The sequence below is a fragment of the Onychomys torridus genome, chromosome 10 (genome assembly GCF_903995425.1).
Source record: "Onychomys torridus chromosome 10, mOncTor1.1, whole genome shotgun sequence".
Classification (NCBI taxonomy): domain Eukaryota; kingdom Metazoa; phylum Chordata; class Mammalia; order Rodentia; family Cricetidae; genus Onychomys; species Onychomys torridus.
The window spans coordinates 51,898,497-51,915,361 of NC_050452.1; the positions used below are offsets into that span (position 1 = coordinate 51,898,497).

The 16,865-nt window shown below is 45.1% G+C and overlaps 1 protein-coding gene across 6 annotated transcripts in view; it reads right to left on the minus strand.

Annotated features, from left to right (window-relative positions):
• The window catches only part of Pcdh7 (protocadherin 7), a 423,602-nt gene extending 409,289 nt beyond the window's left edge, over positions 1–14,313 (minus strand). For 5 of the 6 annotated variants that reach the window (XM_036200223.1, XM_036200222.1, XM_036200224.1 and 2 more), the window contains exon 1: positions 10,048–14,313. In XM_036200223.1, coding sequence (XP_036056116.1) covers positions 10,048–13,221 — 3,174 coding nt within the window. In that variant the 5' untranslated portion in view covers positions 13,222–14,313. Of the gene's footprint in view, positions 1–4,513; positions 4,925–10,047 lie in introns of those variants that run through there. The other variant, XM_036200226.1, reaches the window with a different exon arrangement.
• Between the last annotated feature and the right edge of the window lie 2,552 nt (positions 14,314–16,865).

Here is a 16,865-nt window from a genome sequence, read left to right on the forward strand (position 1 = left end):
TCCATTTCTTAAGGACTATTGATCTTTGGGATGTGCTGACCTAGTTATCTGCTTAAAGCAATTTACACCCAGGTGTGCTAAAAGCCCCAGCAAACTCCAGCAGAGGTCATTTACATTTTAAAAAGGGGACTCTTCAAGGCATTCCAAAGTCCAGAGGAAAGTTTTGGAATGGCACAAGTTTTTCTGTTTTCATCCCATTGCCTAGCTCCTTCAACTCAGGCTGTCTTCCCATTTCTAGACCTCCTTTTCTCTATACATTCAAAACACCCTGATTTCTCTTTCCAGATATGCCAGCATTTCACCTTTAAAAATGACAACATGCCATGACGTAGGATGGAAACAGAATGTTTTGGGTGTCTGAGTTGGCACAGAATATGAATAATATCTGCAGAAATATACAAATTGACAGATACAGAGATCTATCCGTGCCTGTGATTGGGAGTACTTGTATCTATTTTTTGCCTCAGATAAGGAGTTCCAGAAAAATATTGACACCCCATTTGCTTGCGCGGTTCTTCGAGCCCCCTTGTCCTGGACTGCTTCCTATTACTGAGGTTAAATACCACCATCAAAAGCAAGTTGGGGAAGGAAAGGGTTTATTTCACTACAAAGGGTAGCTAAGATATGAACTCTCACCTGGGACTGTTGAAACAGATCTTGGAGGAATGCTTTTTACTGCCTTTCTCTCCACAGCTATCTGAACTTGCTTTCTAATACAACTCAGGACCAGCTGCCCAGTGTTGGCCCTGCCCACAGTGGGCTGAGTGTCCCCCTCTCCTGTCCACCATTAATCAAGGAAGTACACAGACTTGCCTATAAGCTACTCTGATGGAGGCATTTTCTCAGTTTAAGATTCCTTCTCCCCAGATGATTTTAAGTTGTGTCCAGTTGCAAAAAAAAAAAAAAAAAGACTACCCAACCCACCTCTTCAAATGTGCCAGAAAATATGTTAAGTAACCATTGCTTCCTTTGTTCATCTTAGACATTTTCCTTGATGGCCTAGATGTTTACAACATGACCAAGAAAGGTGAGGAAAATAAAATTGTTTATTTGCTACTGAAGCCAGGATCATAAACCACACTGTCTGGGTGGAGAAGACAGATTCCAGCCAACAGCCAAGGTAAGAGGGGGCTTGCATCTTGGAGAACTCTTATCTCTCAGGAAAAAAAAAAAAAAAACAAGCCAGCTCTCACAGTGTCTTAGAGAATGACGTGGAAGAGGTCCTATCGTATTCCACAGCCAATGTGTATGGATTTGAAGGCCAACTCTGCACAAAGCTCCCATCCTCTGTTCAACAAGCACATGTATCTTCTTTAAATTAGGACTGCTCCTTGGGACTAGAAAAAAGTGTGATGAGTGATGAGGGAATGTCTTTCTGTAAGCTGTGAATATGTGTTTCTCTAATTGGTTGATAAATAAAGCTGTTTGGCCTATGGCAAGGCAGCTTAGAAGCAGGCAGGAAATTCAAGGAGGCAGGAAGAAGGCAGGGGGCAGGGCCATCCTGCCACCCAAGGAGCAACATGTAATGGGACACAAGTAAAGCCACGCAACATGTGACGATACATAGATTAATAGTTATGGGCTAATTTAAAATATAAGAGTTAGCTAGCAAAAGGCTTGATCCATGGCCATGAAGTTATAATTAATATAAGCCTCTGTGTGTTTACTTGGGGGATGCCAGTGGGTGAGATTTGTCCTGACCACCTGCCGTCTGGGACACAGGAAATCTTCTGGCTACAGATGGGAGAGACAAACTCAGGGGTAATTCCTCTGAACATAATGAATCCACTGCCTGAGGCATAGCATGTTTGCATTTTTATCCGTGGAAAGTAATGGCCTTGATCTAGTCCTCATTTTATCTCCATGTCACAGCCTTGCGGGAGGCAATAGAAATGAAACAGATTTAAAAATAACACACATGAAAGAAAAGTTTGATTCAAAATTATTGATTGTGTGTGTGTGTGTGTGTGTGTGTGTGTGTGTGTGTGTGTGGTTTGTTCCCCAAGAGACCTTCAGACTATGGACTCACTTTGTCAAGCAAGTGGAAGGGTCCTGGCCATTTTCTTACATACATTCAAAAGTAAAGTAAGGGTCAAAATTAATTTTTCAAGCTCTGATCTTAAATATTGTGTTAATAACATACAATGCTACACCTACATTTGACACTGAACACTTAGATCTTCAAGTTGTAACTCTCTAAAAACTTTGGAATTCATGACAGTGACTTTTGGAAAAAAAAACCCATGTTAGGATTGCGGAAATATACCTTCTCATAAAATAAAATGTACAAACTTCTCTTCCATGTTTTTTCCAAACTCTTGAATTCCATGAACAAGCTGACAGCATAGCTGTAGTCCTCCTTGGATTTTCTAAGAGAATTAATTACTTTCTTTTAATTTAAAATAAAATATCTAAACACTAAGATAAACAGTGTAATGGATGACTTTTTTTTTAATCTCCACCAGTACATGGAAACCCTCTTAACTGTAAGTTCTAGTAACTACAGCAAAGACTGGAAAAGTACCCCAAAGTTGATAATATTTGGGACCAGGAAGCGGCGGGCGGGGGAGGGTGGGGTGGGCAATCTTTGGTCACAGGACACACACACATGTTGAAAAGTAAGCAAACAAAAGAAGCAAAAATGTCAAGGAGAGGGCAACAGTATCTCAGAAGTGGTGTTGGCGTTAAATGCTGCAGCAGGAAGTGTGTGTGCTTGTCCATTCTCATGAATGGAACCTGAAATCCTGGGGCATGATGGGAAGTTTTTGCTTTGGTTTTATTGAATTTTTCTGATCATAACAGCAAACAGCTGCAACGTCCCACTCCACAGTGCAGAGTAGGATAAAGCATGATTCTCCATGTACTCCTGATCTCTCTCCCGCTAAGACATATTCTTTACCTGGGAACCAAGAACAGAAATGTTCATGTAGACGCAGACACAGCTAAAACAAAGAAAAAATTACATTTGCAGTGTTTGCTCTCACTCCTGTTTTTCAATTATTTATAAACAACACATACACATATATGTATGTATATATATGTATGTGTGTGTATGTATATATAGTTTATGTATGTGTGTGTGTGTGTGTGTGTGTGTGTGTGTGTTTGTGCACATGTGCCCATGCCTAGGGAGCATTGGGTATTGAACCCAGTGCCCCTGCATGCTAGCCATGTAGTATCTCATAACTTCTTATTTTGGGTAGAAATTGGATATATAGAATTGTTCCTGAAGAGTATGCCACAGCCTGAGTTTGCAAATGCTGACTTGAAGGATTCTTTGTAACTCTTTTCACAAAAGCCACCTGTAGGCACCCACTACACAGTCTACTCACCCCAACTCCTAGACTGTGTTCTATCATTTAATTGTTTGTTTGTGAGTTGTTGCTGTGATTTGCTACAAAATCCACATTTTCAGTCTACTGAAGTGGATTTTCTCCTTGAGATGAAGAAATCAGCATTTGTGAGAAGCAGGGCAGAGTCTGGGTTCCTCTCCAGCCTCTTACCCTGGGTCTTGTCTTCAAAACAAAAGGAGAGGAAAAGGATAATTAAGTTTTACTCAGGAATTTCACTGTCGTTTCAATGATACTTCAGAAAATAGCCCTTTTGCAAAATCAGATAAACAGTTAATGGTGTAAAAACCCTTAAGTGTACATTAGGGATTTGCAGGGGCTCCAGCAGCTCCCACCACTTTACACTTCAGTGTTGTTCCAATATTCTCTATCTGTTAAAAAGCTATTATACTGGCAATTATTCAGGCACACAAAACAAAACAGAATGAAATAAAACAAAACAAAATGTTGGGAATATGCAGCTCTTCTCCAGTACTTTGGAACTTGGAGAAAATTGTAATAGGGCAGGACAGAGGGTGCAATAAATACATTGTAAAAGAATCAGACTACATACAACATGTAAACATAAAATATAACACATAGATGCACAAAAAGAGAGCACAGGGAGGTAGAAGGGTTGTCCAGAGAATGCCTACTTACCTAGACTATCACCCTTACAACAACACCACCCACTGAAGTTCCCAATCAATGGAACTTGCTTAATTCTTAGAATCCTGAGTTTATATTATCTGACATCAAACATTAACCTCCCTCTAAATGCAGTCCACAAAACTGGAGGGTACATATTCCTTCTGTATTTGGCTACAGAGACTTTAGAACAACAACAACAAAAATTACCTCTTGAAAATTATATAGGTTCTTTAAATGCTTATTTCAAGATTAAGGCAAATTTCACCCATACCTGTGATACACACAGAAAGTCACAGGCCATATATTTAATAAAAGTGCTTGAAGTCATTGATACTCACATGTGGATAAAAACACAAATACACACAGTGACACTCAGAATTGCAACACATATTGGGCAGGAATCTGTTCTTTCTAGAACTGTCTGCCTAGCTGGAAGAATGTCTGATTCCATGACACAGAAAACATTGATCAGTTCAGGGCTTTATTTGAAGTCTGTATTTAGTGTACTGTAGTAAAAAATGTATGAAACTCCATTTCCCTTTCTTCACATAAAGCCAAAGCCTTAGAGTTACTATTATTTAAATATGGCTGTTTTTTTTTTAATTTTTATTTTTTTGACTAATGATTTTGCTATCAAGTATTAACAGTTGCTTGCCATCTCTTTGAGAACAGAACTGTAGACATCTGTGAGGAATACATGGATGTATTAATACTGCCTCTTTGGAAGTTATTTTCATACTATTTATTTTCCTTAAGTAAGGAAGAAAAGGCTTGAAGATAAAATGTACAAGTGGAACAAACAGTGATTGGCTGACACCCCACGGCCAAGGGCGGGCTCCAGCAGGTGTCAGGGTAGCAAGGTGATCACAGAGTATGGTGCAAAATGGAGCATCACATTGGAGTGGAATTCAGCCAAACACAGTAATGTATGGATGTAGACGCATCTGAAAAAAGGAAAATAAAGATTTATGTAGGTTAAAAAAAAATCACAAGGTAGAAAATCTCCCTAAAGTCTTACACTCTATCAAAATGCTGGTACATAGATCTGGAAATAGACAAAATTCTTATTTTCAAATTATGGATTTATAAATAATAAATATGCTTAAGGATAAAAATTGACTTGTCAGAGAAACCCTGCATCAGAGGCTTTGAATGGTTCTGTTGTTTGTACACAGCATTAGAGCTTGATGCAAACATCACTAAATTCCTGAAAATAAACCTTTCTTCCGCCTGTAAAACATTAATTCACCAGAAGTGATAATTAAGATTAGTTTTAGTGGTTTTAGCTCTGCTTTTCCTGGATGTGATTTCTCCCACTAACTAATGCTAAATAAAGCACCGTGCAATGTACGTGAGACAGGCTCTGCCCTAGACAAGGGTTTAAGGGCTTTAAAAAGGAAAAAAAAAATAAAAAAGAGGAAACTTACTGTAGATTTATGGTAATGGCTTTTACTCCTTCCCATACCCCCCACACAGGGTTTCTCTGTGCATCCCTGGCTGTCCTAGAACTAGCTCTGTAGACCAGGCTGGCCTCAAACTCAGAGATCCACCTGCCTCTGCCTCCCCAGTGCTGGGATTTAAAGGCATGTGCCACCACCAACTGGCAGCTTTTACTTTCTATAGAGCCACAGAAGATCTGGAGCCCAGAGCAAAATTATACTCTATTGTAAAGAGTTCTTTCTTTATAACCAGATATATTAGCAAGGACACAAGTAAACCTAAACGGATTCAGGCTACTGCTACATTCTACACAGAGAAACTTACTGAGATTCAAGGCTTGTTTTTGCCTCTGAAAAGTAGTTTAATGGTTAATGAGAGGGCCCTGGTCTACAGTATATCTCTGATACTTTGTGATCCCAATCAGATTAATTTTTTCATGCTAGTTTTTCAGTTTCCTCTTCTATGAATCGGGTGAATTGCTGAGGTGGTACTTTTTCATTCTCCAATGTGATAACTCACAATTTTAGGTACAGGCAATAAGCTGCTCACTAGCATGGTTTTATTTCTCCTTTGTGTAAGTTTAGCATTCAAATATCATAAACATATCAGTGAATGAACATTAACACAAAATAAAGCACTGTTGGCCCCATAGTTGCTACACAAGCATGTGTGGTTGAATGTAAACAGAAAGATAGCTTGTGATAGTTCAGACTGTGTATACTTTACACATTCTTATCATTAATCATTTCTATCAACTAATCATTAATTGATTCATTTATTTAAGATAAGTGTGGGAGATAATTTAAAGGGGTCCTATGTGAACTTCCCTCTAAAGCCACACATCCACCATGGACCCCATACCTGGATGAAATTTCCTATATTCCTTACTTACTCAACGATCCAGGTAATATTGCTTAGTTTCTCTCCTATTAGTTATCTGGTCCCTGCCTAGAATACCAAACCAAACAGAAAAAAATGTGCAGATTCACTGAGCTTCATGAAAGGGCTCTTGGTTATAGCCAGGTGGACCATCTTGCAGACGTTGGCCTGGAGAATTAACCAGAAGGCTGTGTAGAGCTGACACCACTTTGCAGATGTATTACTGCTAAAATAAATGTGCTGGTGCACAAGCAAGTGGATGCTTAATTTTTCATAAAATGTAGCACTCTGATAATAATGGAAAAACCACCCATTTGCTTCTAACATCACAGTCATATTTTCATTAAGTTCTGTTGTATCATTTTAACTAAGTGCATGAAAAACATTGAAAAACAATTTATTAAGAAGAACATTACTCAGACTAATTCAGTAGTTCCTTACAGGAGGAAGACAGTAGGCGGGGGAGGGGTTAACAGTAATTCTTTTCATAAGTGTATTGAGATCAGCTCAAAATGGATTTTAAAATAAATGTTTACTTAAGCTCAATTCTTATCAAAAATAAATTACCTTACTTTTCATTTATGAAGTACAATAAACTTAGCATAACTTCATTACCTTTAAAAAACAGCATACCAAGTGATAAACTCAGTAGGACTTAAGAATGACAAGAGAAGTGCTAATTCTACTTTAGTAGTTCATTAATTTTTGCAGTTTTGTTGAAATTATTTAGCACGCATTTTCCTTTTCTCCATAAATTAAATGCACAGTTGTCCTTTTAGGTCACAAGACTAACAGCCACCAAGTTTACCAAGAAACCAAAGAAGTAAAGGTAAGGGTGACAATCTCAGAAATGCTGGGGATGAGCTTCAGCATGCTTAAGTAAACGTCAAGTACTGGATGGCCAAGGCTTTTGTTTGCATTGCAAAGGTCTGAGCTATGAAAGCCCAGGTACCATCCTCAGTGTTTTCAATGCACGGATTTGAAAGAGGATTTCAACCACGCTGCAACACATATCTAGAGTTTGTTAAAGTAATTGCTAGGTGCTTGAAGTGAATGTACCTCGAGCCTGAGAAACCAACCCAACAAAAATGGAGGGGGGTGGGACAGAGAGAATAAGCGCTATTAACAAACGTTTTCTGGGGAGGCTTTGGCTCACTACACTGGATCCCCTAATATCACTTAAGAGAAACACATCCAAATGTCCAATTCTCGTGCAGAAAACACCGAAAGAAACATCATCTCCATTTTATCAGTATAAATAGAGTATAATAAGACAGCTCAGAGAAATAAATAAAGTGAAGGCATTGTAGCAAGTGAAAAGCACATTTTAAACTGTTCCCTAAGGAACTGAAAAAGTACAAGTTTCAAACCTAATAAATTGAAAGACTAGAAGTCTCAAATTTTAGATAAATTCTTTGATCAGAAGAAGAAAACAGCAAATTCTTCTGTGTATTTAAAAATGAAGTTTAATAAAACAAAACATGTCTTAGTACTGTGAAAACTACATCTTTTATGCATAAAAATAGAAAAGTAGCTACATAGAAGATAAACAGAAATCCAGACCAAGAGCACTGTGTCCATGTCAGATGGTACAAAGTAAGTTGGAAAGGATCTCTTGTCCCCTGAGAGCAATACTGGACATGAAGCATATCAATTACTATTACTAATTACATTAAGTGAAGTGTTTCATTTGTCTTTATTTTATTGTAGGTCAGCTATTTATTTGTGGTTAACACTGTATACATCTTTGACATAACTAATGGCATGCAAGTTTTCCAAAGTCACCTTGGCCAAGCTGGGTGATTCCTCCCACTCACTCTGTGGGTTTCCTTTTTTTGGCAGATGGATTTGGCTCAATTAGACGACAAATACCATGCATTAGTTAATTTATGAGCATATCACTTTGCTTTTCAAATGGCATGCCAATTGTCTTGACCTTTGATATCTTTTACAATTCAAGAATACAGAGCTATGCCATCAAATGAGTCAAATGTAGCTTAAGTGACAGCACAGACTTCATGTGACGTTTGCATATGATATCTATCAGTTCTGCACTGTATCTACTCACTCAAAAGCATACAATGAAACAATTTAGAATACAAATGCCTCTCTACCATAGGGCAAAATCGCTATTCATAAAGTAATGGAGACGTAAATATTCTGCCTAAAGCCATCTTCACACTGTGTTGCTTTCATGTTATCATTTTCTAAGGAAATTCCAAGAGCTCAGTTTGTTTGCATGTGTATGTAAATAATATGAAAAAACTGCTGTATTTTCATTAGCATTATCCCTATTTACAAAACTGACAAAAGGCATTAAACACCAGGTCAAAACACATCTGCTCTTAACGCCAGTAAAGCCACAACACAACAGACATAAACTCTCCACAATATTAAATTGTGGTTTCAGATAAATAATTCAAGCTTACATGCATCCAAAGACCTATTTTCAAAAGCCACTGCATATATGATAGTTCAAACGTATGTTTTTGTTTTTTTTACTGCTTTTAAGACTATATATTAAAAAGTATATTAATTCTACTTCTTTTTGTCCAAAGCAAAATTCTACGTGTAGAAAATATTTTAATAATGATGAAAACTACAAGAAGTTAATATTCTCCATAAATTAAATGAGAGTATAAACAACTTCACTTCAATTCTTCTCAGATGAAACATTCTACATGCAAAGCATATCTAGTAGAAAAACCATCATATTATATCATCTAACAAGTCATAAATGTAATTCTTAAGGCGAGTTTGGTAATAAGAAGCATGTGATGCAATTCTTTACAGTGCTTTGGGCAGTAGGTGAGCAGTTTCCCAAAGGTTTTATTTGCCGTGTGTCAAACTTTTGGTGGATATAAAAAGTAAACTTCTGCATAATACATACCACACAAGGAAAGTTTAAAAATATATCTGATATATTCAAAAATTACTCTCAAAATATATACATATACCTTACTGTTTCCAAATTACACCAGGAAACAGCTATGTCAAATAACACACAAAAGTAACACACGCAACCTTTATATTTCTAGTATATCCCTAAACACCCACAAATATCTTGTACTTAGTACAATCTAATTTTGTTTATAAGCTTTGGAATATTGGATATGAAGAATTCAGGGGCTGATTGCAATATCAACATAGGAGCCTACTCATTATAAATAAATGTTGTTATAGATTCAAAGAATTAAAAATGCAATTATGAATGACACTTGCTTATCGTTAAGTACTTTTGAGCCACTGCTTTCATCCAATCAAGTCATTATGGCAGGATTTCAAGATTCTGGACTTGCCTCTGCATTTGTATGAATCAGTATCTGCTGACTTGTAAAATCCTGCATGATTCATGACACAGTTAAAACTTTCAGGGCCCAATTAGCATGGCCATCAGTAGTTAGTTACTCTAGAAAATTTTCCCTTAGAATTCTCCCAATGCAACATACATATTTAGCCTGTAAACATAAAATATGGGTGAACTAAGGCTATCAGGTACAGAGTAGCACACAACACTACCTCTCCCTTAGGCCTCAGGAATCTAAGGTCTAGCTTGCAAAATAACAGGGACACACCTCTGTCCTATAAGGCCTCTGGTACATTAGTGGCATATAGATGAACATTAAACTCCTGGTTTTAAAACTGGAAGGACCGTTACAAAGGAAAGACACAACCTCCTTGAAGCTGAGCAGTCTCCAAGTGATCAGTCCGCCCTGGGCTATGTAAATGTGTCTGGGATCCATCTTACCTGTTTGCTGTACTTGTTACTGGTCTGACAGCTGTACTCGGAGCAGTGATCTGATCCAATTGAAATGTTGTCTCCTGCTCCCACAAATGTGTTGGCTGGTGGTAGATCTTGTACAGCCTGGTGTTTTTTCCCTGCAGTTGGTGACTGAGGGTGAAGCTGGACAGTAGGCAAGGGGGAACTAGATTTGTAATGCCTTGCCAAGTCGGGACTGCCAGGCCCACCATTAACAGATCTGTATCGGCCCATGCTTGGGCTGTCTGACAACTTCTCATTGACACTGTCATACCTCTGTCCATTCGGTTTGGAAGCTTCGACAGTGACGATACTGCTGTAGAGCGGCTGCTTAGATTTTTTGTTTTTCTTGTCTTTTTTAGGCTTTTTAGACTTGTCATGCTGCTGGGGTGTGAAAAAGTCTTCGTGGTCTTTTTTGCCAGCTTCGTAGCCATTTTTATTTTTGGACCTGCAGTATCTTGCCATCATGACAATCAAAATGATTAGGATCACTGTCATAATGCCAGCCACCACCCCAATGACAATACTGAGTCTCTGTTTGCTAATTTCATAGCTTGGGTCACCAGCTATATCCTGGGTGAGAGGGGTATGCAAACTTCTGACTATCTGAGAGTCAATCACAGTTGCATTGGAAACACTTTCATTGACAAATACATGCACCAAAGTCGTAGTGGACTGGGAGGGCTGGCCACTGTCATTCACTTGCACAACCAGCCTATGCAAGCCGTAATGCTTCTGGGTGAGTTTTCCTACTAAGGAAACCACACCACTGGTGGGATCAATCTCAAACAGCTTGAAAGGATTCCCTCCCACAATGCTGTAGTTCAAGTCCGCATTGATGCCATCATCACTGTCTGTTGCCAGCACTGTAGCTACTACTGTCCTGACATTACTGGAAGGTGGCAGCAAGGTGTAGGAAATGTTTCTGGGAAGGGTAACTGTGGGAGCGTTATCATTTTCATCCATCACAAAGAGGGAGACTGTGGCTGTAGCTGATCGGGGAGGATCTCCCCCATCCACAGCCTTCACTCGGAAAGTGTATGTAGTCTGATGCTCCCTGTCAAAAGACATTGTGGAGTAAATGGTCCCTGTGTCATTTTCAATAGAAAAAATGTTACTGTTCTCCTCTATGTACAAGCTCATCTCTGCATTCCGTCCCTTGTCAGCATCCATCACAGTGACCATTCCCACAGGGCTGTTGGGTTGCAAGTTTTCCTTCACATAAAAGGTAAAGACGTCCTGCATAAACTTAGGGTCATTGTCATTTTTATCAGCCACCTGTACAATCACCGTGGTGCTGCCCTGCAGCACAGGAATGCCTTTGTCTTTGGCATTAACTTTAAACTCATACCTGTCAGTCTGCTCCCGGTCCAGTACTGTATTGACCAAGATGTCCCCAGAATCGGGATCTATGGCAAAAGTCCCCATCACTGAGGAGTCCAGAGAGTAGGCAATCTCTGCGTTCTTCCCACTGTCCGCATCTGTCGCCAGCACAGTGGCTACCCTCTCACCGGGAATGTTGTTCTCTGGAAAGTAAACCTCAACCACAGACTGACCAAAGACAGGAGGGTTGTCATTGGTGTCTCCCACCTTGACCACTAAGGAATTGTTGCTGGAGAGGCTAGGACTGCCAGAGTCCACAGCTACTATAACCACGTTGAACTCCCGGGTGGTCTCATAGTCCAGTGGGGCCGACGTGTGCAGGAAGTACTTTTTCTTGTTCTGATCGCCCTCTGTGTCGCTGGCTGGTTTAAGCTGGAAAGGCACATCTCCCACTACCGTACAGGTGACTACCCCGTTCTCGCCTTGGTCTCGGTCGGACACCTGCACCAGGGCAATGGGGGTGTCCACTAGGACATCCTCGGCCACGTTGGCCACCCCGTCCTTAAGTGGGATGCGCCCTATCTTGCGGATTTCGATGGAGGGAACGTTGTCGTTCTCATCTTTGATGTTGAGGACCACCGTGGCCTTATCTGTCTTGGGGGGCTGCCCGCGGTCACGGGCCATGACAGTGAATCGCAGCTGATTCACTTCCTCGCGGTCAATACGGTGCAAGACACTGAGCCAGCCCGACGTTTCGTCCAGACGCAGTAGCCTTCTTACCGACTCGGTAGCAGCCCCAAATACATACTCGATCTGTCCATTGACCCCCACGTCCAAATCGGCGGCGCGCAACTGCAGGATCGGGGTGCCCGGAGCGCTGTTCTCAGCCAGGTCGGCCTCATACACGCTCTTCTCGAAGCGGGGGCTGTTGTCATTCACGTCGGTGATGAGCACCCTCAAGATAGCCTGCGAGGACCGCGGTGGATCGCCCCCATCGCGCACTCGGAGGGTCAGCTCATAGGAGTCTCGCTGCTCCCGGTCCAGCGCCCCCTTCACTATCAGCTGCGGTTGTTTCTCGCCGTCTGGCGTGTCTGCCACCTGCAGCTCGAACACACTGCTTCGGCCACCAGGACCGGTCCCGCCGCCACCCTCAGGCGCCTCCAGCCGCCGTTTGGAGCCTCCAGGGCCGCTGCCGCTCGCACTGTTCCCGCCGCCCCCTGGGTAGGGGGCGCTGTCCGCCGGCCCCGAGCGCCTTCCTTCGCCGCCGCCACCGCCACCCCCGGGCTCCTGGAGCAGCTCATAGCGCTCGATTCCATTGCGACCGAAGTCACGATCGGTGGCCGTGGGCAGCAGGTAGAGCGTTCCCACAGGCCGGTTCTCCTCCACCGTGAGTGTGAGCACCGGTGACGGGAAGGTGGGCGTGTTGTCGTTGATGTCCAGCACGATGACCCGACCCTCGAACAGGTCCACCCAGCTCTGCGAGGGCCCTATCACGGATACCTCAAAGTCCAAGAAACACTCATTCTCGTCGAAGATCATCTGACACTGGGGTAGCTTCTCTCGGTCGATGCGCCGCTCGCTGGTGCTCAGCTCGCCGGTGAGGTTGTCAATCTTCAGGTACTCAGAGCCAGACTCGAGGCTGAAAGTCACCTCGCCCGAGCCGGTCACGATGCCCAGGTCCGAGGCCACATTGCCGATCCGCACGTCGGCGGGGCCCTCCTCCGCCAGCCGGTACCGGAGCAGCTGCTTGGCGGCGGCCAGGCTGAGGCAGAGCGGCAGAAGGAGGCAACAGCCCAAGCACCGGCCGCGCGCCCATCCCGTGGTCCGCATCCTCAGCATCTTCTCTTGCTGCTGCTGCTACTGCTCCTTCTAACCACAACCCCCCTCGACACCCCCCTCCTCCGGGGCTGGCCGCCTGCCCTCCCCTCGGTCCTCCTCTCCGGGAAAGGAAGAAACGAGAGGGAGGGGAGAGAGGGGGCCAGAGTAGCGTGTAGAGTCGGCCGATGGGAGGGGGGGCAGCTATAGATGCTTCTTTTTTCCTCCGTCTGCTTCTTCCGAAAGTTATTGTTTCATAATTCATGCAATGGGTGCTAATCGCCCGCTCGCCAGCCACCGTTCACTCGCAGTACTTACAGTTCACGGGACACTGCGCGCCACGGGCTCGGTGCCCCCACAAAGTCATCCCCGCAGCGGGAAGATCCAGAATTCCAGTCCCCAAGCTCTGGGAAGGGGCCCGGAGCGGCTTCGGCAAGCGGGGCGGTGTAGCTTGGAAGCGGAGTGGAGCAAACCTGCAGCCTTCCCCGCCTGTCAGCTGGGCTAGTCCTTACTGCTACTCGAGTTAAGTCCAATTCAGGTTCCAGCCACTCACTCTAGACCCAGTCTCTTGTTTAGGCTCCGGAGGTCCAGACAAACGTGAGCGGCTTCTTGCAAGAGGCTCCGGAGCCAGCAACAAGCCAGTCTCAACTCTGACTCTTCTTAAGCAGCCGGGAAGCCACTCAACATATCTTGAATGAAAAATTCCACGGCAGGTCGCTCCAGGCAAGGTGCAGCGAAGACGCCTCCCGTCACAGCTCGGTCGGCGACCGGGTGCCCCCAGCGCGCCAAAGAGCAGCCTGAGCCATCTTCAGAGCCGCCCAGAGTCGGTCGCTCCTCACCCCGGAGAGCTCGGGTTTCTCTTTTTTTCTTAACAACTCTGCGCAAGGTCATTAGTCAGGAAGCCGCCGCCTGAAACCGCAGCAACCATTCGCCCGCGGGGGCTAGAGCCGAACCGTGCGCACCGCGCGGTGCCCAAGTTTGGATTCTCAGCCGCAGAGTCCGTGCCTTCCCTCACCTGCATTCGGCCCGCGTGTTGGAGCTCTGGGATCTGCAGCGCTGTGCGCGATTCAGGGAGGAGATTGCAGCCTCTCTCTCTCTCCGCGCTCTCTCTCGATCCCTCCCCTCCCTCCCTCCTTCTTTCTCTCCTCCCTCCCCTTCTCTCTTCTCTCCTCCCTCCTCTCCTTTCCCCTTTCCCCCCCTCTCTCACTCTCCAGCACAGACTCTCAGCTTCTTCCAGTCTCAATGCAGGGAACTCGAGCTGAACTTGATCCCTTTGCAGTTCAAAGGTGAGCAAGCCTGGCTCAGTGTATCCGCGACGTTGGCCCGGTGAAATCGCACCGCCCCGCACTCCTAACGGCAATTAACAAAGATGCCCAATTTTGTCCGGGTTTCCGAAGAAAAGCCAAAGGCACTGAGGCGGGGGTGGAGGGGGAGGTGGAGTCAAACAGCGCTGCCAAGTAGCTTAAAAAAAAAAAAAATCTAGTTTGCCAGAGGGAGAAAAAGTGCCAGTCGCTTGTTGTCTCGGAAGTGCCCTGGCGCGGCGGGTGAATTCCGCAGTTGTCTCGTCCGCTTTCGCGTCTGGGAGAGAGTCTGGTGCGCGCGCTCCCGCCGCCTCTCCCGTCGCCTCTCCCGCGGTGGCTGTTCCGAGACACTGAATCGCCACAGGGAAGCTCCTACTCTAGCTACCCGCGAGCCGGAAACCCGCAAGTTTGCACAAAGTGGCGGTTGCTGCGGAAAGCTCGCGGGCTCCGGACTCAGACTTGTCCCCGACGCTGCAGCGGCGGCGGCGGTTCCCGAAACTACACAGTTGCAGAGAACGAGGGAGGAGGGCCCCGGGGAAGGGAGGCGAGAGGAAGTACCAGCCAGCCGCGGCGCTCACAGAAGCCCAGCTTCAGTCCGTAGGACCGACTGGGTACTGCCCAGTCTCAGCCCCTTTAAGCCAGAACCTAGTCCCCTTAGCCAGTCTGGGGAGGGGGCTGATTGCTTTTCCCCTCTAGGACTGGCAGATTTTCTCCTTTGACTAAATCCGGCTGCGTGGGTAAGAGCTGTAGTGAGGGTGTTAGTATACCTTCCTCCTACGTCCACCCTCAGACGATGTATTCCACCCGCCCCAACTCCCACCCCCAACGTGTCTTCGCTTCGCAATCGAGCATCTGGGTTAGTGCGTTGCTACTGGTAGGCTGAGGACAACGTCTGAGTCCCAAAAGCGAGGCTTGTGTTCTGTAAAACCGTGACGGACTGCAGTAGTGTTGAGAGAACATCAAACTCCGGTGAGAGCCGGAGAGGTTCCTTTTTTGGAGCACAGACTTTGGAGGTCTGGGCTGGGGCGGGGAGAATGCCTGCCTTTGTTTAAATGCTTGGAATTCCTGTCATCCGGCTTTCACTGGGGATAGACCGTGTGTGCACGCGCCTGGGGAATAAAACACATGCTAGAAGCCTGGATATTATTTTCTGAGCAGAACCTGCAGTCTTTAGTAACTGGCAAAGTGTAGCGTCACCTATCTGGATACAAGGGGAATAAACTTTAATGGCAACTTTGTGTACCGAGTATGCTTAACGTCTTTTCTCTCCTTTTGACTTTGTGCCTCGTGATCGTCCCTGCCATTCTCTGGCGTGAGGCTTTCCCAGGTCTCAGTCATGACCACCGCAGTCTGCCTAGTCAGATCTCAGCGCTGGTGGTATTTTCCGAACGGAAGCCACTTACTCCTTATTTCAAAGACTGTCAAAGGAAAGCCCCTCTCCCTAAAGATTAAGAAAGACAAGGCTGGGTGGTATTTGGATAGCGTCTTACTATCTCGAAGAATGTTGTTGGGTTTGATTACTCTGGAAATTTAAAGGTATCCCCCTAAAAAATTTAAGGCGGACTCCCCCCCCCTCCCCAAGCTCACAGAGGAGGCTGAATAATTTAAATAAGGCAAATACCAATAAAGTCTAGGAGCACAGGAAGCGCGCGGTTGTTTGGGCGAGCGCAGAGAGCCGGAGTGTGTGTGTGTGTGTGTGTGTGTGTGTGTGTGTGTGTGTGTGTGTGTGTGTGTGTGTGTGTGTGTGGCGGGGGGTGGAGGGGAGCGGCACTGGTTTCCAAGCCCTCCCTAGGGGGGGCTGAGCCAGCACAGAGGACGGAGCTGTGAGTAGTATGTGCCAGGGAGCTAGCGAGTATTTTCCTGTCCCATAAAGCAGCATCTTTCCGGGAGGGGTGGCTCCTCCTCCTCCGATAGAACGGCCTTCCCCGTAAGCCTCCTGCCGCCGCCGCCGCCGCCACCACCAGAGCTCCCAGCTCCCTATCTGCAGCATCAGCGAGAAAAGCCTGGCGCGCAGGCTCAGTGCTCACAGCCGCAGTCTGGAGGCGGGGGCTGGCGCCGCAGCGCCTCAGCGGCCGGCGAAGTGGCAGTAACGCGATGTCCCCCTTACATTGGGAAGAATAGGGGTTTATCTGAATGCCTGCTTTCTCCTGATCCGGATTGGAATGGGAAGGGGGACGCCATCTCCACTGCTAGGCTTTGCGCCGTGCATTCCGATGCGTGCCAGTGCGGCGCACTGCTCTCACTCCACTCGTCGCCTCCTTACTAGAATTTTGCAAACTTCAGGCAGTCGCGTGGGCAGAGAGACATTATGCACTACCTTTTCCCTTGCCATAAACTTGAATAACCCCCCTCTGCCTCTCCAAGCTT